Source organism: Coptis chinensis, chromosome 2, assembly GCF_015680905.1.
Source record: "Coptis chinensis isolate HL-2020 chromosome 2, ASM1568090v1, whole genome shotgun sequence".
Lineage (NCBI taxonomy): Eukaryota > Viridiplantae > Streptophyta > Magnoliopsida > Ranunculales > Ranunculaceae > Coptis > Coptis chinensis.
In genome coordinates this window covers 46588097-46610366 of record NC_141457.1, presented here as the reverse complement: position 1 = coordinate 46610366, position 22270 = coordinate 46588097, and the positions used below count along the sequence as shown (strand labels likewise).

Here is a 22270-nt window from a genome sequence, read left to right as displayed (position 1 = left end):
GGGTTACAATGCAACCAAATAGGATTAGAAATTAATTTGAGTTTTAATTGTGAAAATGAATAGTTCTCCAAAGCTCACAAAAGCCCTTCAGTGCTCAAAGTTCTCAACGAAGAAAAAAAGCGATCTTACTTCTCCACGTTAAAATGGCGCATGATACAATGATCGATTTTGCAAGTCAATTTCTAATTTCTCTAAAAGGTTTCATCAATTGAGGTCCTTTTTATTTTCAATTTCCAATCAATTGTTTATATCTTCGTTCTTATTTTTCTCTGAAGTTTATGTAATGGTCGTGTGAATAGTACGTTTTGGCCAGCAATTCCAATTGTTTTTTCTTTATAGAAGTGTGATGATATTCTACCTTTAGTAACAATATGATGGCGTTGAGATTTGGTATTTGCGAGTTTGGCCTAATGATTTCTTAGCTTCAATACTACCTGTTTATTTTCTTATCGTGCAACTGATTTACAGTCTATAATCTTGGGGAGCAGCTTCTTAACATGGGTATAAACGCATTTACGCCAATTTAAGGGGATCATAGTGTTTCAATTAAGATTCTGCATTTAGTTCAGAAAGTCCATAGCCTTCTACAAGTATGAGTTTGTGGATTGAGATATGGCTTTATAGTTGAATCTTAACATTATTCCTTTTGCCATTTTCCTGTAGGCTACTTTAATGTTTTCCTTCTCTTTCTTTTTGGAAGAATTGTTAGATAAGCAGCCCCCACCACCTCATTTTCGTGTAGGACTATATGACGTGATTTATTCAAATTGCTCAAAGTTTTACTACCCACCCTATCATGAACTCTCTATTATATTTGAAATAATAAGTTTTTGATAGGTTGTTTTTGGTCTGTTTACTCTAAATGGAATTATAAATTTACTCATACTAAAAATGGCCTTTTATTTAAGCATTATGCATCTTCTACTACTAATGATCACAAGGGGCAAAGACTGAACTAGCTTAGATCATGTACTCCTTACTTGAAAAGGGGTTGGGCATAAAATTGAGGATACATGAGATTACGTATCAAATAATCATGATACTTAAAGGACCTCATATTATGTCGTAATGTATATACCATTCTCATTATTCTTAGATGCCTTGGGATTTAGTTATGAGAAAAAATCCAAACAAGAAAAGTATTCACAAGTTTAGAGTAAATTTTAACTTCATAACATATGTCAAATGATGAATACTTTAAAGATAATCCAGGGGTAGCATGCTGGGGGTGTATTACTCAGAAGTCAGAACAGTTTCTTTTACTGAGGGACTTGGTGTAGACAGTAGCTATGTAACTCAATATGCGGCCCTTATCGAAGGGACTGGTGAAGCCAAATGAATTGGAATGGAATTTTATTGTGTTGAGTCTAATTCTGCCGAAGCAGAAAAAAGGCATTCCAAGCAAACAAGGTGAACTAGAAGGTTAGATCATAATGGATGTATGTAAAGCCAAAGCTAAAGGAACATCCATCGCTAAAGGAACTGCACATTGGTGGGAAGGTAAGCCTGGATTCCTACATAGGTGGACTCACTTATTCTAGATTTTTTAATATTATAAAAGAGTTAAAACTAACAAAGCTTTCTTTTAAAAGTCCTTGGAACTTAGTATAGATTAACACTATGTAACTTGCTACCTTTTGGCTACTAATACAAGCTTCCTTTTTTTTAGTTCGGGCAGGGCTGATAATGTAGAGTAGCATTAAGCTTCGAGCTTCCTAACAGGTGGAGAACTCAAAAATGAAGGCATTAGATGGAGTTTTAAAACCAGTTAATAAAAGACCACCCAGACAAGACCAGAGATAAGGTGACTGTTGAAATATCTTTTATTATTGAGTTATTTGCTTTAGGATGAATCTCACACGTATCTAGGTCTCATTTCTTAATTTATCTTCCTAGGCAATTTATGGATTCCAGTTATAACCGTGAGGCCTGATCTTATACTGTCGCTGACTTTTATCAAGTAAAACTATCATTCGATATCAATTTCAGTTTTATGGTCGAATTGATTCGAAATTGAGTCGTTTTGTCGTATAAACAGTTAACATAACATATATGGGCCATATTCTGTAAAACTTCGTTTAGTTGAAATTATCCGTGATACAACTTTTTTATCAATAGAACCCTATCCTATTTCGCATATGTGTACATCACCATGCTACAACAGAACGCAACAGAAATGCATTGGGGAAGGATGCTAGAGCAGATTTGCACATGGGTGGCTTAGGAATGTACCTGATGTATGTTAATACTCGATCCTTAATTTTTTTTTCTCTAGATATAGATTTTTCTTTAGCTCAATTCATCAGTTAAGTATTTTATGGTTTTTGATGGATGAGTGTGGGAATGCCAACTTTAATTAATTATCAATGCCTCGGCATTGGAATTTCGTTATGACCTTAGGATATACTGCTAATCTACACCGTTTACATTCTAAGTGTGTGAAAGGCACAACATCTTGTTGCCAAATGTACATTCAATGTAAACAATTTATGAGGCTCTGGGTGCAAGCCAAACGGTGTGCATACCTGATACCTAGACCAATATGTAGTTTTAACTATTTTTTGACAGATATCTTACTTTTATACAAAAAAAAGATTGATGAAAATGTACACACGCAAAATGTCAACTAGGGGTCATTAAGTGGTTAAGGTAATACATTATTACTTTTTTGACATTATGTCAGAAAAATTGATAACTCAGTTCAGGTTTTTTTTTTTTTGCTTCAAAATCATGGAGAGTTGTACTAAAGCCTGTCCACCTTGCTGTTGTAATGAAGTCTGCAATCTTATGGATACCTTTTAAAACGTGCATAGAGAGTCTACAAGTGACCCTTATACTCACCAGTGACCATATGGATTAGGTGTTCTAAGACCTAATTGGAGTTCTCTTATGTTGAAACGTGTTTCCGCCTCACTTTCCCATATAATTAGTTGCCCCTGACTTTAACATGTCTTCTATGACAATATCTCCCGCAATTTTCTACTTTCTTTGGTGAGCTGATGGACATCGCAATGGCTTGGTTGTTGGCGCTAAAGAAAAAATCAAGTTGATGCAATATTAGTATTTCATAATTATAATTCTCTATAAACAATTTTTTTTTTTGGGTGACCCACTTTGTGGTTTCATTAATTTAAACACTGGCTTTTACCAGTTACGGATCAGCCTTCAATAGATGATATATCTCTCATATAACTTTACACACTAATTGACTTTAGCAGCAAGCAACTGTGTTCAATGCATTGGTCTGTTTATTTGGTGGAAACTCCTCTCAATATCAGTTATCACAGATAGTTTAGACGGTCATTAGACTTCACGAATACATTAATTTATCAAATTTTCTTTTCCATTATTACAATAAATGCATGTGAAATTTTAAATCACACTCGGTAAAATATTTCTTTATAAAATCCGTGCCGAAAGCACGGGCATTAACTAGTCCATATATAACAAATTAGTAAATCTACAATGCGCATACCTTTAAATGCATCCCAATGAGCACAGATCTAGACCACACATCTGTCATCTTCTAGCATAAAGATGAGAAAATGTACTAAGGGTGAAACCGGCATAAAACTGGATGAAATTTTGTTTAGGTTTCCCATTATTCTGTAACAAGAAACTCGTGCCCAGACTCCTCTCCCCAGTCTCTATTTTCGATAACTCTCTCCTCCGTCTCTCTTTACTCATTGACAAATAGGTTTTGCTTGCATTTTCCTTTTCTTGGTACTATCCAATCTAACGAAGATAATATTGAACTTATAACCTAAATACAAATACACACAAAGACACAAAGCTTATCTTTGAGGCCTTCAGCACGCTAGCTTTAGATTTCTGTGGATGGAAGGATTATGACATCCTATGGCAAAAAATGTACGAACTGCTCTTCCTCATGATGCAAGGAGGTATATCATTTACTTGAACCCTGGTTGAAATAATAGTTGAGACTTATATTATCAAGTGTTGCAAGTTATTATTTTTCTCTTGTATGATGTTAATTAATATCAGAAAATTATTACTTGCCCTTTGTAAGAGGTTTAACAATATGTTTGCCATGTTACAGAAAATTATCACGATTCATGGATACTAAGTGACACAATGTGTTTAACTTTTTGATGTTTTTAATTTACAGATGTATGTAGGAAAATTATTCACCTCTTTAGCATTGATTCTAATTGTTTTTTAAGGATGGATTGACGTCGCTATTGCCAAAAGTAGTTGATCTCATTGCTGGTCAAGATATACCCATCATTGCTGCAGGTGGTATTGTGGATGGGCGTGGTTATGTTGCTGCTTTGGCCCTTGGGGCTTAGGGCATCGAACTTGTCACTAGGTGAGCGGTATAATGGTTCTTTTCACGAAGCTAAGGTAACAAACATCAGAATGAAAGTTGTTCTATCTGTGAAGGAGATGTTTATAGTAAAAGTTAGAGTGAAAAGTCCTCGTTCGAAACTATGTATAGAACGCCACTTAGGTTTCATAGCCGTGTTCTGATTTCATTTTTTATTTACACACTTATCATTTAAACTACTTCAGTTTTTTGCTTTTAAAAGCTATCGTCGCGACCGGTGTCGAGGTTTCAACATAGACATGCAGTTTTAAATTGGTGTGCCGAAAAAGATATGATCTTACCTTAGAATTTGTTCCGTTATTTACAGATTTGTGAATGGCGAGGAAAGCTATGCCCATCCAACATCCAAGAGGAAGTTGGTTGAACTAGATAAAAATGAATATACCAATATATTTGGCCGTGTAAGGTGGCCTGATGTTCCACAGAGGGTCCTTCAGACCCCTTTCTTAACTAACTTGAGGCTTCTTCCAGATCATGAAAATGAGGCAAACCAACCAATCATTGGCCATACTATGATACATAGAAGGGTTGGCTTCTCCTAACCTTGTGTACCGTTCTAATGAAATATTTAATATTTTCAACAAGTTGTTATATTTTGGCTTGCATATGTTTTTTTTTTATGTAACGTCACTTTATTACACAGAGATGCAACACATATGATTGCAAGTACTATTCTATTATGTTATATATGCAGCAAGCCAGTAGTCATGATGAAAAATTGATGTTTGATATGCTTGATTCAATTATTCCATCCCCTTTCTGCATAATAGTTTAATAGCATCTCAGCTTGCATATTTTGACCTGCCGTGTGCTGAATAACCCCAAATTCTCTACTATCTCTGAACGAAAATGCTTTAAGGCAGGGTAGTCCTGTTCAAAAGTTCAAGGAAGCGATGCCTCTTTCTACATTTTAGCATGTTATTTTCCCACATTCAGTTTTTTAGAGCACAATACAAAGAACTGCCTGTGTGTCAAGTTATTTCATACTGATTTGGTGGGAACATAACAGTGTTCCTTCAGGACTTTGAATTGCATTACTTACTTCGAAATAAAGCTCGGATAAACTAAACCTCTTGGAATACATGAGCAATCTAATTACCTGAGCAGTGAGCGCATACAAGCATACCTTGATGAAGTCTATTTTCACTTGCTGCAATGTTATAACTTATATCTATCTTGAACCTTTTTAAAGTGAATCTCCTACCTTTTCCCTCATCAAATCACCCTTAAATTGATTTTCTTGTACCCTTTGTATGTATCACAGGTGTGGTGATTTGGAGATGGCTTGGAGAACTCACTTCTTGATTTTTATCACAGGTGTGGTGATTTGGAGATGGCTTGGAGAACTTTCGACAAGATGCCTAAGAAAAGTGTGGTATCATGGAATACCATGATCTCAGGTCTGGCTTATAATGGACAGGGCAAGCTTGGGTTAGAAATGTTTGAGAGGATGAGTGTGGATCCTAATGATGCAACATTTGCAGGTGCTCTTGCGTGTTGTGCCCACACAGGAATGGTGCCAAAGGTCCTAGAATTGTTATTTTTTATGACAGAGAAGTACAAAATCAAACCCAGACTCGAGTACTATGGATGCATGGTTGATCTTCTTGGTCGCCTTGGGTGTGTAAAAAGGAGGCTGGAGTTAATTAAAGGAATGCCAATGATGCAAAATGCTGCTATATGGGGTGCACCGCTTTCGGTGCTTGCCGAAAGTACATGGACATCTAGAACTTGCGAACAACACGCAAAAAACTAATACATCTCGAGCCGTGGAATTCTGGCAACTATGTATTACTATCCAATATTTATGCAGAACAAGGTAAATGGGATCAAGTGGAAAAGGCAAGAGTGATAATGAGGAAAAAATGTATCTTAAAAGTGCCTGGACAGAGCACAATCCAATGAGTAGTGCTACAATGGAGCTCTTAAAGTTGGAGTGTTTCATTTTAGTATGGTACTTGAACAAAGAAGTGTAGGCTTGAACACTGTAATTGAAAGAGAGATCTTTCTACTCGAACTTCATAAAAATTCCTACATGAGCTGTTCACAATTCTTTTTCTCCAGATATCTTTTCAAGGATCGGTAAAGAATTCCTGCGAGAAGTTTTCAGCAGGATCATAGATGGTGTGCTTATATTCAACAATTTGTTCCAAAGCAAGCATAAAAAATTTCAGAGGCTCAATTTGGAGAGAAACTTGTTCAATGTTAAAAAACAAGTCTGGGTAAAAATACACAGAAGCAATTACACTTGTACATCTGTCTAGATATTCTTAATTACAATGCTGAAAATAAGAAGTATCAACATATGAGTCAGCACATAACAGAGCTCCAAGAGTAGGAATCGAATCTAAATTTCCAATCTCAATCTGCTGTAGTAGTTAGCTTCTCTTCATCTAATTCAAAAGCCTTCCTTGCTTGCTTTAGCTCCTCGAGGAAATTACCAAAAGCCACTCCTACAGCAATTAACACTTGTGCTCATCCTAGGAAAGTAAAAGACATAGTTGGTTATGAACTTGTTTCTATATTCGGTCAAAAAGGAAACCATATTCTTCTTAAAAATAAGAATAACTACCAACAATGATAATAGGACATACCTTGCTTTCGTTTGCAATGGATCAAAAGCAGGGTGATTTCGACATCCTAAGATACCAAAAGACAAGTAAGGGAGTTAGATAAATGGAAATAATGAAAAACGAGATAAAATTTGCTCACGTGGCAACTTGTTTTAACAAGTCGATTACCAAGTAAGACTTTCGAGCCTCCAAGATAGTGTCCTTGGGGACAGTAACAAAAGGCTCATGCACATGGAAATAGTTGCAACAAATTGGTATCATTACTTAAGACCGGATCCTATCGCAATTCTTATCGGCCTCAATAAAGCATACAATCTTGGACAACGTAATATAGAAAAACATTATCCAAGTTCGTTTGTATTCCCTCCCATGAATAATCTATTTACCTACATTTTTAACTTAAAAAATCAAGCAAGTTCCAAAACAAAAAGTGAAAAAACGAGTTCATCAAACTCATTCCAAAAGTGCAAACACATGAGCAACACCCTCAACCTCAATTACATGGAAGTTAACACATGAGCAACACACTCAATTATATGGAAGTTGTATTTGTATAAACCACCTAGTACAAATCCAACGATGAAACCAATGAAAATTGAAAGCTCAACATAACTCAACAACCCCAACACAATGCGCCACTTAGTCTGGGCTTGTTTTTTGAGACAGGAGTCGTTAAGTAACAAACACCTATCCTATTCATTATAGCTGTTACAGAGGTAGGCACCTGATATTCAATTTTCCTACTTTTGTTGTTGATAAGAGCCCAAAACTGTAGTTTTAACCCTGTAACAGTCATACTTTTAGACCAATTATGTGAGTAATAATTAAGAGTTAATACTGATTACGTGTTTTTATGCATTTCAGGCTTCAAGTCCATTATGTGCAGAAATGTGCCACTTTAGCGAGATAAAGGAGCAAAGGTTGGTTGCTAAGGAGTTCTGTGATTAAAGGCCAAGATTCAAGAAGACAAAGCCTTTCTAAAGCCCGGTCAAAAGCTGAAAAGTCGGCGCTGGGCGTAAAACAAACACAAAGTCGTGAGAACTTCGAAGGCGTATCTTTGGACTCAGACCTCAGAATTGAGCCTACCTTATGTCAAAACGACCGGCTCGGAAAAAGCTTTCCAATGGTCTAAGCCTTGACCCAATTAGAGGAGCAAAAGTTGACGAAAAGTCTGTTGAAGCCAACTGCAGCTGAAGAGGCCTTTTTGGACTGAAAGAATTGGGTTTTGGGCCTGATTCTCTGGCCCAAAACATGGCTCCAAGCCCATGCACGATTTTTGGATCTGAACATATAAAAACCAAAGCTTAGCTCTTTGTTAATGGTAGATAGTTAGACCTAGATTAGTTAGCCTCCATTAATTAGTTTGAGAATTTCAATTAGTTAGTTAATTAGTTTTTCATATCTTGTTTTAGATCTAGTTCATATTTAATTACTTTAGAACAAGTAGATTATTAATTTAGTATTTGAATAATTGTTTTATTATTCATTAGATTAATAAAGTAGTATTCTTGGTAATCTAGTTCATTGTCCATTTACTTATTTAGTTCAATTCTTAGATTCAACTGTTTGTCATTATTAGTTAAATTCAATTATTGCATGAGTAGTTTTGAATTTAGTTTAAACAAGCAAAGTTTTAATCTTTATATCATGTCTTGTTTGAATTCCATTGGGAATGATTGCGTAATGATTCTCGGCTAAACCTCCATTAGAGGGGGTTGAGAAGCCTTGATGAAAGCTTGATTCCGATTATCGTAGAAGTCGCCGTTATTAATTTCCTTTCCACTCTAGAAATGATTAGTTCACCATGAGAATGGGTGTAATCGTTCACATGCTAGTTATGAATTGGTAGAAATGCCATGTGTAATTAGGGATTAGGAGTAACTAGATTGTTCTACGAAGCAGTTCAATTCGGATTATGACGATTCGTCGTTAGTAGGATTTAGTCGAGTTAAGGTGGAATCAAACCACCCCTCTAACTCCTTATCATAGAATCGACGTAGCATTCTCATAGTTGTTCTAATAGTCGACTAGTTGCATCTTGTGGGTAGTTGCATCGTAGTCTAGTTGTCATTTCGTAAATCTCTCATTAGACTTTAGTTAAGATTACTTATACGTAGAGAACCACGAAGACTTGGAAGGACTAGGAGTGGAACGAATCATCTACTCCACTATATCTCATAGGATTGAGAGTAGAAAACTTTGATAAATATAGGTACGTAAATAAGTTTAGTTTACTTGCGTTTTGAGTTTCATCGTTCATTTCGTAGGTAAACTTTATCTTTTTACGATTTAATCAAATGGCGCCGCTGCCATCTTAGTTTCACTTTCGCATTGTTTTCGTAGTATAAGTACTCTTCTTAAAGTCTCATTTCACCCACCCACCCTTGTTCGATTCTAACTGTGGTTGTCTTTTTCAGCATTAAACTTCCTCAAACAAAATAAAAAAAAAATTTTTGCCGCGGGCCTTTTGCACCCCCAAAGAAGGACCACGACTCTCAAATTCTTTACGAAAGTTTGAGCGACCCAACCCGAAGCGCGACCAGCTAAAACAACTGTAACTTGAATTTACACCGGCGCCCCAAGCCCAAAGTGGCGACCAGCCACATACGAGCTAAATTTTGCCCGATTTCCACAGGTTTGATTCGAACCTCGATTTTTCAAGTTTTTCAGTGTTCTAACTTGTTATTTACAACAACACGCGTAAACAAGACGCTATTCATAAGCAAAGCAAGGGCGTATCGGTATTCCTTTCTTCCACACCTCGCATCTCCTCGTTAAAGGTTTATACTAGTATATCGAATTGTTTGGAGTGTTGATGTGTTTAGCTATGGTCTTAGCCTTGTATGAGATTAAAGGTCCAGTCGAACAAAACACCAAACGTAATTACACAACAACGTCAACAAACAATTCTATCTAGTATACCACCCACTACACCTCTAGCTACTATTTCACACACACCACCGATATAATGCACGAAGAAGGAGAGACTCCTCTCTCTCGACTTCTACAAAGCCTTGGCGATAGCCCCAAATCTTGCATCGTTCTAGCGGACCCGATTGGGGATTTCGAATCCCCAAATATTTTAATTTGTTACCCGTTTTTCATGGTTTAGACCATGAAAAACCTTATCGGCTACATACGTAGGATTGAACAAGTCATAACAACATTCCACCATCCTACGGTTGGTGCGAACAAATTAAACCGAGGGGTATTCCCTTTCACCTTAGCCGATAAAGGCGTCTTGATTAAACTGCCCAAAACGCCTAATTACGTGGACTCGTGGGCTAAACTTGTTCAGCTGTTTATGGAACATTTTTACCCACCCCTAAAGACGGATGAGATGCTTTCCAAGATTCATTTCTTTCGACAAAATCCTCATGAATCATTTTCAGAGGCTTGGAATCGTTTCACCGATCTCCTTATAGAGTGTCCACATCATAACTTAGCAAAAGACACGTTAGTTCGTGCCTTTTTCAAAGGACTTCTACACCACCATAAAGAAGTCCTTGACATAATGAATGGGGTAGTTTCTTAAGTAAAGGAGCCTCGGAGGCTTATAAATTTATAGAGGATCAAACTAAGCGAAATAACAACTGGGGGTAGTGACGATATCCACCGCTCCGCTAGTTCTTCTAATACAGTTAAGGCCGCCGGTATGTTTGAAATTAAACACGATCCGGAGCTTAAAACTCTAATCGAATCACTCACTAAAAAGGTAGAGGCCATTTCTGTTCAACAAAAGCCTATCCCCATCATGAATGTAAATTCAAATCCATGTAGTTTCTGTTGGAGCCCTGAGCATCCCGACTTCCACTGTCCTATAGCCTATGAACAGGCTTGTTCCATTAATAGTGAACCTAACGCCCCTTGGAGACAAAATCCCAACTTCGGTTGGAGAAATAACCAACACGTCACATCTCCATGGTACAATAATTAATATGTTAGGCCAACGCACAGTTTTATCCAAGCTCCACCACGACAAGGACGGGGACAGGGTAATTTTAATAATTATAACAACCAAGTGCAACCTCGACAAGGTCAAGCACAAGGTCAAGGTAGTTATAATAATTATAATGCTAATAGAGGTATCGTTCCGGTAAATAATAACTATCAAAATCCGCCCATAGTTAATTCACGCGAGATAGTTCCAGTCACACCACCCGTGACTACTACACCCACACAACCGGATCGTCTTGACACCTTCATACAAGTGAGCCAAAAACTTTTCCAAACCATGGCTCAATCTAACCAACAGCTTCTACAATCCGTTAATAATTTAAGCCAACAGTTGGCCCAAGATAAAGCCCAACCCAAAGGTGTGTTTCCAGGTCACGCACTACCTAATCTTAATACAACAAACACAGCCTTTGAGGTAACCGATAATACTAGTAATGAATATGCAAAGGTAGGTGAGCTAAATGCCATCACCACTCTCCGTTCTGGCAGAGTGGTTGATAACAAAGTAACTATGCCTATAGTTACCCCACCAGTAGCCCCTACACCTGCTATTTTACTAGATACCGAAATAGAAACTGAAAAGCCTACCACTGTAGAGGTACCAGTTACAACACAACCTAAGAAACAGAAAGCCAAGGTTAAACATCCAGGTGATACCATTGCTAAATATAAAGAGAAACCACCATTTCCACAAAAATTAGCGATGTTAACTAGGGATACAAATTATGAGGAGATTAGGGACATTTTCAAGAATCTAACTATAAACCTTCCCTTCCTCGAAGCTATTAAAAAGCTACCACACCATGCTAAGTTTCTTAAGGAGTTGTGTACTACTAAGCGTAAGACCAATATACCACCAAAAGACGCTTTTTAACAAAACAATTCCCAACTCTATCGAACATAATGGAATTGTTAAGTACAAGGACCACGGTCGATCCATCTTGCATAATGCACCTTAAGAGATTCCTATCTGACGACCGGCGTTATTAGACACGGGGGCTAGTGTTAACTTACTCCCATTTTATTTGTATAGACAAATAGGTCTAGACGAGATGCAACCCACTAAAATGGCGTTGCAATTAGGCGATCGGTCTATTAAGTATCCTAAGGGTGTGGTCGAAAATGTCTTTGGTAAAAATTCAGGATTTCTACTATCCGCTGATTTTGTCATCCTCGATCACAGAAGTCGCTAATGACTCTGTCCCGATCATCTTAGAGGCGTCCTTTCCTAGCAACCGCCAATCGCTCATTAATTGCTTTGCGATGGTTTGATGTCCATGTCTTTTTGGCCATCTTCTTTGTTGAAGTCAATGTTTTTAAAACAAAGACACATTTACCCGATTATTGCCTCTATGGATGGAGAGGTTAGCATGATCGAGAGCTTAAACCGAGATTATTTCAACAACACGTTCCCTCGATAATCATATGCCCAAATTTCTTTCCTTTGGAAGTTCAGACTCCAACATTTTCATCCCTACACTAGTCGATACACATATTATGGATGAGGGCCGAGATAGATGACTTTCTCAAAGATATAAATGACTACCATAGTAATGTGTATATGACCAATCTAGATGAGGAATTCGATGAGTTTCTTAGAAGCGGTGATGATTCACCCTATCAAAACTACTTTGCACAACATCTACCTCGACTCCCCTCCTTCCACCCTTCCAAAGGAATCTCGAGTTTTGCACTCGATCCTTTTTTGTTTCTCCCCAGCTTCATAATTTTTAAATCCACCTAGTAAACAAATACTTGGAAGGACAAACCATTTGACACCTTCATTTTCGGACTTGAGGCAGTCCCTACCTACACCATGAATGAGTTTTGTGCTAAACCCACATCCTCATTGTTTACATGCTTTCCTTCTACAACTTATCCATATCCACCATATCTTCCACAACCATTCACTTTTCCACACTTATTCACTAGGACACCCTCTCGTTCAAAGATGAAAAAGAAGGTGCATGCTAGGTTACGTTATAGGTCTATCCGACTTCGCTTTCAGTTCATTAGGTTACGTCATAGGAAATCTTGGTGCTTGATTGTGTTTGGATATGTTTTATGTGATATTTATTTATGGAATGATCCCCAACTATTTCGGTTGTTGATATATGATAAACTGCATGTTCATACATATGTTTAGATAAAGTCTCGAGTATCTGACTATAAATGACTCATTTTTTTTGTGTTTGGTGCATTTCCTTTTATTTCCATATATTGGTGAGTGCACCATTAAGGTAACCGGGCCCTCCCTATGGAGTGTGTGGCTGTAGGTATCGGATCCTAAGTCCACATTTAACATAATTCACGTTTTCCACTCTTGCATGTTTTCTCTGATTTTTTAGTCATGTTTCTCTATGGGGTGAATTATGTCCTTATTCATTATTGTTTTTCCTTATAAAAGTAAATATATATATATATATATATATATATATATATATATATATATATTAAAGAATAAACATAGTAATCTAGGAAGTCTTGGAAATCTGACTTTAAAAGACCCACTTATAAAACAAATTTTCTAAACTTTGTTGTAAAAAATTTGTTTGGGGGTGGGGTGTTCGTGTTTCCATCCTAGAATGTTTTATGTCCCATTAGAGTTGCTTAGGCCGTTTAATTGTATTTCGATTCGGGTTGACATATTCTATGAATTTAGAGTTCATTCGTTCGCATAACGTATAGCATGCACGCACTTTGAGGCGTTTTCCACTATCTTATATGTCATCCACGGTCGGAATAGAGTGTTTTATGGATCATTGGATTGGAAATTCTCTCTTGATCATTTCCATATCTCATTCGCAAAAATCGGATCGGTAACGAAGCGGCAATATTAGTTTGAAGTGGCGCGAAAAATCGAAAAATTAGAAAATTTCGAATTGGGCTTGGGCCCAACTCGCGCGCACCTGCAGCGCACCCGCGCCCTTGCTCCACACCAACAGTCGTGCCTTCATCTTCTCAAACCGCCATTATCAAACAAAAACCAAAAATTCAAAACCTAAAACCAAAAATTAAAAAAGAAACTTAGGTTAATATGTAGGTAATAATCTTTACATCTATCTATAAATATATTACATGAGTATCTATGATTGTTTGGCAGTGAGTTTCTGAACTCTAGGCTAGAGTACTTATTCTACAAATCCTGTGAGAATATAGCCTAAAAAGCCTTATATGAGTGAAACATTTGAGAAATGACACAAGGGAGAAGTAAAATCCGGATAGAAAATCACACGTCCCACTTGCTTGATCACTAAACCATATCCTAAGCGAAATTTAGGCCCTCTTTGGATCGATATAGCCGGAAATTCAAACCTATGAATTATTTTCCGCTAGTCGCCCCTCTGAGCCTTTCTTTAGCCTTTTATAAACCACAAATCCTTTACCCTGTTACAAAAACAAAACATAATAAAAAAATAAAAAAATCAACCTACCCAATCTAGAATAAGTCTGAGAATAGAATGAGGAAGAAAGAAGAAGAGAAAAACCTGTGTAAACAAAAGTTAGTTAATTGCTTCAGAAAATAAAGAAAAGAAGTTTCCATCCAAAGAAAATAGAAATAAAATAAAAACTCCAAAAAAAAAAAAAGAATAAAAGGAGTCAAAAGCCAAAGAAAAAGAAATATATATGGCTAAGGATGGCAACAAAGTGTAGAAGCAAAAGTAAATAACAAGGTTTTCTCTAGTTACATAATATGAAGACTCTATTATCTCAGACTTGTCCCTTTTGAATATCCATTTCCTTCCTTCTTAAACCATCTCCAAATCCCCGCAACACCTAATAAAGACCTCTAGCTCAATTAGGAATAGGTTAGTGTGATAGTAAGTGGCAGATGTGTTTGATCGACTCGACTTCCTTGTTGTCATTGAGATTGTAAGGTAAAGTGTGCCCACTTACTTAATCGGAGTAAATAAACTTGAGTGGAAAATTCAGAGTGTTGTATCTTGACTATTATTGTGAGAACCTACTTAGGGGACGCTATTCGAGTTTTAAAAACTTAACCTGCTAGGCATTTCATAGTATTACTCATTGTATATATATTTATTGTAGATGATTGATTATTATGCATATATTAGCTTAGGTTTCGACTTGATTACTCTATATGCATTGCTAGTGAGAGGTATAGTTAATTTAAAAGCATGAATAAAGGAAACAATAGTTTTATTTCTTAGTCGTTGTAGTATAGATGAAGTTTGTGAGTACCTTCACTGGAAAACTCTCATGAGGCTATAACTTCGTCCCACTAGGGAATTCCTAGTGGTTTAAGGCCTTGTTGCATATGGTCAATGCAATCGCACTCAAATAAACGCGAGTAGATAGAACTCCATTTTGGTCATTTATTCTAATTTCTCATCTTTGCTTGAGGACAAGCAAAATGTTGTTTGGGGGTGGTTTGATAAGAGCCCAAAACTGTAGTTTTAACCCCGTAAATAGTCATACTTTTAGACCAATTATGTGAGTAATAATTAAGAGTTAATCTTCGATTCACGTGTTTTATGCATTTCAGGCTTCAAGTCCATTATGTGCAGAAATGTGCCACTTTAGCGAGATAAAGGAGCAAAGGTCGGTTGCTAAGGAGTTCTGTGATTAAAGGCCAAGATTCAAGAAGACAAAGCCTTTCTAAAGCCCGGTCAAAAGCTGAAAAGTCGACGCGGGCAGAAACAGCACACAAAGTCAGTAGAACTTCCGAAGGCCGTATCTTTGGACTCAAACCTCAGAATTGGGCCTACCTTATGTCAAAACGACCAGCTCGAAAAGAGCTTTCCAATGGTCTAAGCCATGACCCAATCAGAGGAGCAAAAGTTGACAAAAAGTCTGTTGAAGCCAACTGCAGCTGAAGAGGCCTTTTTAGACTGAAAGAATTGGGTTTTGGGCCTGATTCTCTGGCCCAAAACATGGCTCCAAGCCCATGCACAATTTTTGGATTTGAACATATAAAAACCAAAGCTTAGCTCTTTGTTAATGGTAGATAGTTAGACCTAGATTAGTTAGCCTCCATTAATTAGTTTGAGAATTTCAATTAGTTAGTTAATTAGTTTTTCATATCTTGTTTTAGATCTAGTTCATATTTAATTACTTTAGAACAAGTAGATTATTAATTTAGTATTTGAATAATTGTTTTATTATTCATTAGATTAATAAAGTAGTGTTCTTGGTAATCTAGTTCATTGTCCATTTACTTATTTAGTTCAATTCTTAGATTCAATTGTTTGTCATTATTAGTTAAATTCAATTATTGCATGAGTAGTTTTGAATTGAGTTTAAACAAGCAAAGTTTCAATCTTTATATCATGTCTTGTTTGAATTCCATTGGGAATAATTGCGTAATGATTCTCGGCTAAACCTCCATTAGAGGGGGTTGAGAAGCCTTGATGAAAGCTTGATTCCGATTATCATAGAGTCGTCGTAATTTCCTTTCCACTCTAGAAACGATTAGTTCACCATGAGAATGGGTGTAATCGTTCACATGCTAGTTATGAATTGGTAGAAATGCCATGTGTAATTAGGGATTAGGAGTAACCAGATTGTTCTGCGAAGCAGTTCAATTCGGATTACAACGATTCGTCATTAGTAGGATTTAGTCGAGTTAAGGTGGAATCAAACCACCCCTCTAACTCCTTATCATAGAATCGACGTAGCATTCCCATAGTTGTTCTAATAGTCGACTAGTTGCATCTTGTGGGTAGTTGCATCGTAGTCTAGTTGCCATTTCGTAAATCTCTCATTAGACTTTAGTTAAGATTACTTATACGTAGAGAACACAGCATGCGAAAGGACTAGGAGTGGAACGAATCATCTACTCCACTATATCTCATAGGATTGAGAGTAGAAAACTTTGATAAATATAGGCACGTAAATAAGTTTAGTTTACTTGCGTTTTGAGTTTCATCGTTCATTTCGTAGGTAAACTTTATCTTTTTACGATTTAATCAGTTGTACTCGTAGGTTTTCTCGAATCTCGACCTACTTTTGTTGTAACAACCACCTATCCTATTCGTTTTAAATCATATAAGGTTTTTTTTTACTGGAATTATTCACTTTACGGATTGAAAAAAAAAAAAAAACAAAACAAACAAACAAACAAACAAACAAACAAACAAACAAACAAACAAACAAACAAAAGGTTCAACCTAGGGCGAGTCATAACCATCTTATGGAAACTTATTTGTTTCCAAAAAGGAGCAATAAGTTTTTTGTTAAGGGAAGGGGTCAATCCCTTCCAAAAACATAAAAGTATGCAATGATCTCCGTACCAAACAGACAATGTTGAACAACTCAGCCATTGTACTCAATTATCAGCTCCAGTTCACTTTCTATAATGTGTCTAAAATTCCCCTGAAAGTAGCGAGTGAACGAGGTTAGGAGATATTTAACAGTTCAAGAAGTAAGATATTTGTGGATTGTGAACAAGGAAGGTAATAATGGCAATACACATTCCCCCTCTAGTTTACGGTCTTGTGAATGAAATATGTTCAGGTTGAGGTAGCTGAAAATTGAAAAGCATGTATTCAATTCTGTTATATAAGCATTCTAGGGGTGGCCAAATTCATTGCAGCACTGATCATAGTCGGGATTTTTTATTCAGATCAAGCTCCAGATGAATATTATTTCAAGCAGTGATAAATGTGATAAAATAGAGTCATAGATGTAGTGATGTACCAATATTAGACTTCTTGCTGTCAATGTCAACACCAATGATACGTGAAGCACCAGCTGCTTTTGCACCTTCTGCAACCTATTGGATTAAAAACAAACAAAGAAATAAAGAATAAATAACACTAACTATGATTAGAAGGTAATATGAAACAGTGTTTTGACTTACTGCAAGACCAACGGTGCCAAGACCAAATACAGCCACAATGGAACCTGCTTCAACCTTTGCTTTGTTCCATATAGCCCCAAGACCTAAATATAAAAACGCCAAATTTGAATATTGATTTTGATTCCATGAATAGGAAGAGAAAGACATGTGATCTGAGCAAATCGAGTTCGAGACATTAACATTGAAATACGAGGGGCATAAAACAAAATAAAGAAAAATAAAATTTATTACTCGGTATTCTCGAGAAAACACCGGTTTCACACTTGGCAACATTTTAAGAAAGTGTGTGCGGGTAGAAAGTCTCGCCAATGGGAACACCATAACCAAGTTCTTTGCTAGCACTCCAAGTGCTCACGCATAGCTATTCACAGAAATAGTTGCACACCATTTTTGTTTTGTTAATGACCGGGGAGAGATTCATAAAAGAGAAAAGAAACCTTGATGCAACGGTGATAAACTACATCCCCTAACATCATTATTGGAAAGAAGCGACTAACCTTGTGCTTGAGGATTCAACGATGTACACCAACGCTTAGTATGACCTGGTTGACTGCAGATTCCACACTTGAACCTAATTCACACAAATAACATTTTCCTTACTAAGAAACAAAATTTATACCAGTGCAACACATTTACAAATATTAACTCTTCAACAATATGGTTACTTGTATCGGAAAAATTTATGCGATAGTAAATGTAACCACTTACCCCCAGCTTCTGGATGTAAATCTGGGTATGTGGGCTTTGTATGCTCTGGCTGATTGCAGATTCCACACTTGTCGTCACCATATCACTAATAGGAACGTGATGAGCAAGATAGTAATATCAATGATGTTCTTTTTTGAAACAGCTCAGAGCCCAATGTAACATCACTACAAGATTACAAGACTACAAAGTAACATCAGCATAACCATATACAAAGACCAGACTAAATCAACAGCATATGCAACAAGAGATCATTTAAATGACCAAATTGAGTTGAAGGAAAACACTTGCCGCAGAATAGCAATGGAAACACAAAAATGAATAAAGAAAGAAACTTATCTCGCACCCAATGTAAAACACACGTTATGACAAACTTGGAGCACTAGCACCGTCGTCCGCATTACCATATCCTTCCCTCATTATCAAATACCATTATTTGACCACCATCAATTTAGAACTTGATAGGATATCAACTTAGGCATAAGAAATAATAAAATTTTAACTTAAGTACATCACAATAACAACCGGATAGAAAATTCAATGTTGTTGCACTAACTGACAACATCAACAAGAGAATGTTTGTCAATAGTCTAATCCGTAAAACAAAAGCATACACTTCTACTCAATAACGAAAAATATTTTCTTAATACTAACTGAAAATATCAATAAGAGAATGCTTGTCACGTCATTTGGGATGACGAACCATCCTTTCTACGAGATGGCCTAAATAATATATGAAATGTCTTCCTGCAGGTTTACACAAAACCATATTAGTTCAAAATAAGTGTAAAGAAGTCATAAAGTTAGATCTTAAAAAAGTAGAATGAAAAAAGAAAATTTTAAATATCGCACAATGTAGGAGCCTCCTACCAAGTCAGTCTGAATCACTCAGAATCACATGGTCGCCCAAATGATCATCTCTGCAAGAGACAAGTGGAAATGCATCAAAGCGAGACATGAAATATGATTTCCACTCATTTGCGATTTCACGATGATGTTTTTCCCAAAACGTCGCGATCTTTGGCATTGGACAATTTGCTTCCAAATTCAACTTTAAAAAGTGGTTTGGAACACGCCCAATACCAATGACTTTATAGTCATTCTCATTGAATGCTGACTTTAACGGCATAAAAGTGTGACAACCTGCCATTGAGAAATACACAATCGCAACGCTATACTTTGATGCTGCAAGATACCCATGTTCAGGTAGCAACATCCATTTCTCTTCAGGAGCATCACCCTTAAAGTGTAATAGACTTCCCTCACAACGAGTCACATTTTCATGATCGAACATTCGTATGTACTCTTCCTTACTTGCGCGCAACTCTGAAATCAGATTAACTCGTACTTGGACCCAACCCTCCTCGTCATACCCCAATGCCATGGCCAAGGCCCTAAATCCACAGTTGTCGTCACCCTTTGGATCTTCAATATCCAAAATTAAAGGTTGTAGAATGTCTGGGAACTAATCCAGATAGCGATAGAAGGAGCAATCACCAATATCCTTACCAAACTCAACCTAAAACAATAACAAATGATTATCTTCGTACTTGTAACAAGTAAAATGAGTATTATGTGAATGCACCTTTTTCGTTGTTACAATGGGGGTATTGTCTAAAGAATCTCTAGCACACACCATTTCAAGGGTACAACAACATCTCACTATGCAACTATTTTTCTTTTCATTAATATAGTTTCTACTTAATCATAAAATCCTTAGCATAACATGATTTTACCTTCCGTTTTGCTTTCATTGTCTCCTTCATCAGCTCAGGAGTGATAGGTAAAGCATCTTTATATCTAATAATTGGCGCAAGAGTATTCTCTAGTTCCACTAAAGTTGCTTCGAAACGTCTCATCTCAGGATCATTCTCCCATTTCTTTGCTGATATTTCCAACTTAACTCTATCCTCAATTTGGTTGGCATGAGACTCTAAACCTTTAAAACTCTCATCAAGATACGATTTCATTGCACTTAAATCTAGCTTCACGCCAACCACCTCCTTATGCAGTTTTTCCATTGGTATCTGAAAATCAAAACTAAATAAATAAGCATTAATATTTGAGGCTTCAACGACATGTTGATAACTCTATTCGAGCATAACAATTGACCTTTAAACGTTCATTTTGACTCGCAAACGAGACGGTGCAGTATATGAATATATGAGAACTAACATAGAAAAATTTAGAAAACAATCGAACTTCTATTACTTCTCAGGAAGAAGGTACGAGTATTATCTGAACAAAAACAATAATTACTACCTGGGAGACATAATGAAACTAAGTAACAAAACCAAGGAACAAAATGAAAAATAAAATGACAAACTAAAAACTTCTAAGCAACGGGAAATGGGTCTATACCTCGGAAATGTGAAGTCCACTGATATCCTTTAATGAACCAATGCTAATAAAAGTGTCACATCTAAGGGTAATGAGCGTTGTAGAGGAAACAATTTAAGAAAACTACTAGAGACGTGGGGTTTGAACGAACCTTGTTGTTGGGGTGGTTTGGGAGTTCCAAAATAACCTCAGCAGTTTCTTTTTTTTTTAAGATTGATTACCTTGTCAACCCTGTTTAGATTCGGTTTACCTTGTCAACCGCCGAATCTAATGCTAACTGATTAGATTCGGTTTAGCTCATCAGTTACCTTGTTTACCTCTTAGAGTCCATTTGAGTATTCCTGATTTCTCAAAACAAAAATAACAAAATCACTCTTCATTCTCATCCTCAATCGCAGGCACGAGTTCTTTGATAGGTACTCTTTCTCTCTCAGCATTCACTTCGATTTCTTCCGGTTTTTCATCGTTTAACTAAGATTTGATTCTATTTACAATTCAAGGTTTTCGATTTAAATGAGATTGATCATCATAGAAAGATATATTTGTTTTGATAAGATAGATTAGCTTGTGATTTTTTTCGTTAAGTTTGGTTGTGTTTGAGGTGGTTCATGTGTCTGCATGTTTATAGTTAATATACAAACTCTGACTATTATAGTTTATAGTTTGCATGTTCATATATATGAGTTATATAGTTACCAAATATCATTGAGGATAATTATGGCCTATTAATGCAAAGACATAATCTGATTAGGTTTTAAACTCACTTATTACATTACATCTGACAATGAGTATCATAGATTAAATCTGCGGAATGGTTTTTTGTCTGACAATGAGTATCAGAGATTAAATCTGAGGAATGGTTTTTTGCTTTTTCCCTTCGGACTTAAAATTTTATTTTTGCACTTTTTAACTCAATGCAAAAAAGTTGTTGACATGGATTTTATTTTTTTGTCTAATTGGGAACACCCCGTGGTCTAATTGAAGTCATGATGCATAAGAACCGATTGCAAGAGTATGCTCAGAAATCCAAACTGCCACTTCCAACCTATACTACTGAATGCTTTGGAACTGTGCCACAATTTAGATCTTCTGTTTCTGTTGATGGGGGAAATTATATGTCAGTTGAGACATTTCTACATAAGAAAGAGGCAGAACATAATGCTGCTAAAGTTGCTCTGGAATCTATATTGAAGAAGGTCAAAGACAAAGGATGTCCAATAATAGATGAGGTGTGTTGCATGTATGCGTGTGTTTGTGTGTGTTATTTTACTATTATGTTAAACTTTGTTCTACTTTTTCCTCTTAGGTTATATATTTTTATTTGTTTTTGTCACTCTTGTAGGATATGACCTATTGCAAATCCATCCTTAATGAATTTGCTGTGAAGATTGGTTTGAAAATGCCTATTTATACAACTACCCAGTCAAATTGTCTTATTCCAGTATTCATCTCAACTTTGGATTTTCATGGTAAAACATATACCGGTACTCCCGCTAGAAGCAAAAAGGCAGCAGAACAAATGGG

General features: G+C 36.4%; 2 protein-coding genes across 2 annotated transcripts; both read right to left on the bottom strand.

Moving 5' to 3' along the window:
* Nucleotides 1-19126: 19126 nt before the first annotated feature.
* On the bottom strand, nucleotides 19127-20434 carry LOC147516273 (uncharacterized). Its single transcript, XM_086594566.1, has 4 exons — nucleotides 20143-20434; nucleotides 19550-19925; nucleotides 19277-19326; nucleotides 19127-19153 (listed from the first exon to the last, which is right to left on the bottom strand). The coding sequence occupies exons 1-2, from the start codon at nucleotides 20425-20427 to the stop codon at nucleotides 19872-19874; spliced, it is 339 nt and encodes a 112-aa protein (XP_086450692.1). The 5' UTR covers nucleotides 20428-20434; the 3' UTR covers nucleotides 19127-19153; nucleotides 19277-19326; nucleotides 19550-19871.
* LOC147516274 (uncharacterized) lies at nucleotides 19281-19790 on the bottom strand. The gene has a single exon (XM_086593202.1). The coding sequence runs from the start codon at nucleotides 19788-19790 to the stop codon at nucleotides 19281-19283; it is 510 nt and encodes a 169-aa protein (XP_086449328.1).
* Nucleotides 20435-22270: the final 1836 nt, after the last annotated feature.

Bases quoted from the DNA above. Each gene is read 5' to 3' on its own strand.
- LOC147516274 (XM_086593202.1), bottom strand. From the start codon at position 19,790: ATGGCATTGGGGTATGACGAGGAGGGTTGGGTCCAAGTACGAGTTAAT.
- LOC147516273 (XM_086594566.1), bottom strand. From the start codon at position 20,427: ATGGAAAAACTGCATAAGGAGGTGGTTGGCGTGAAGCTAGATTTAAGT. The intron at 19,926-20,142 runs GTAAAATCATGT...TTATTGTTTTAG, and splicing joins CAATGAAAGCAAAACGGAAG to GTTGAGTTTGGTAAGGATAT.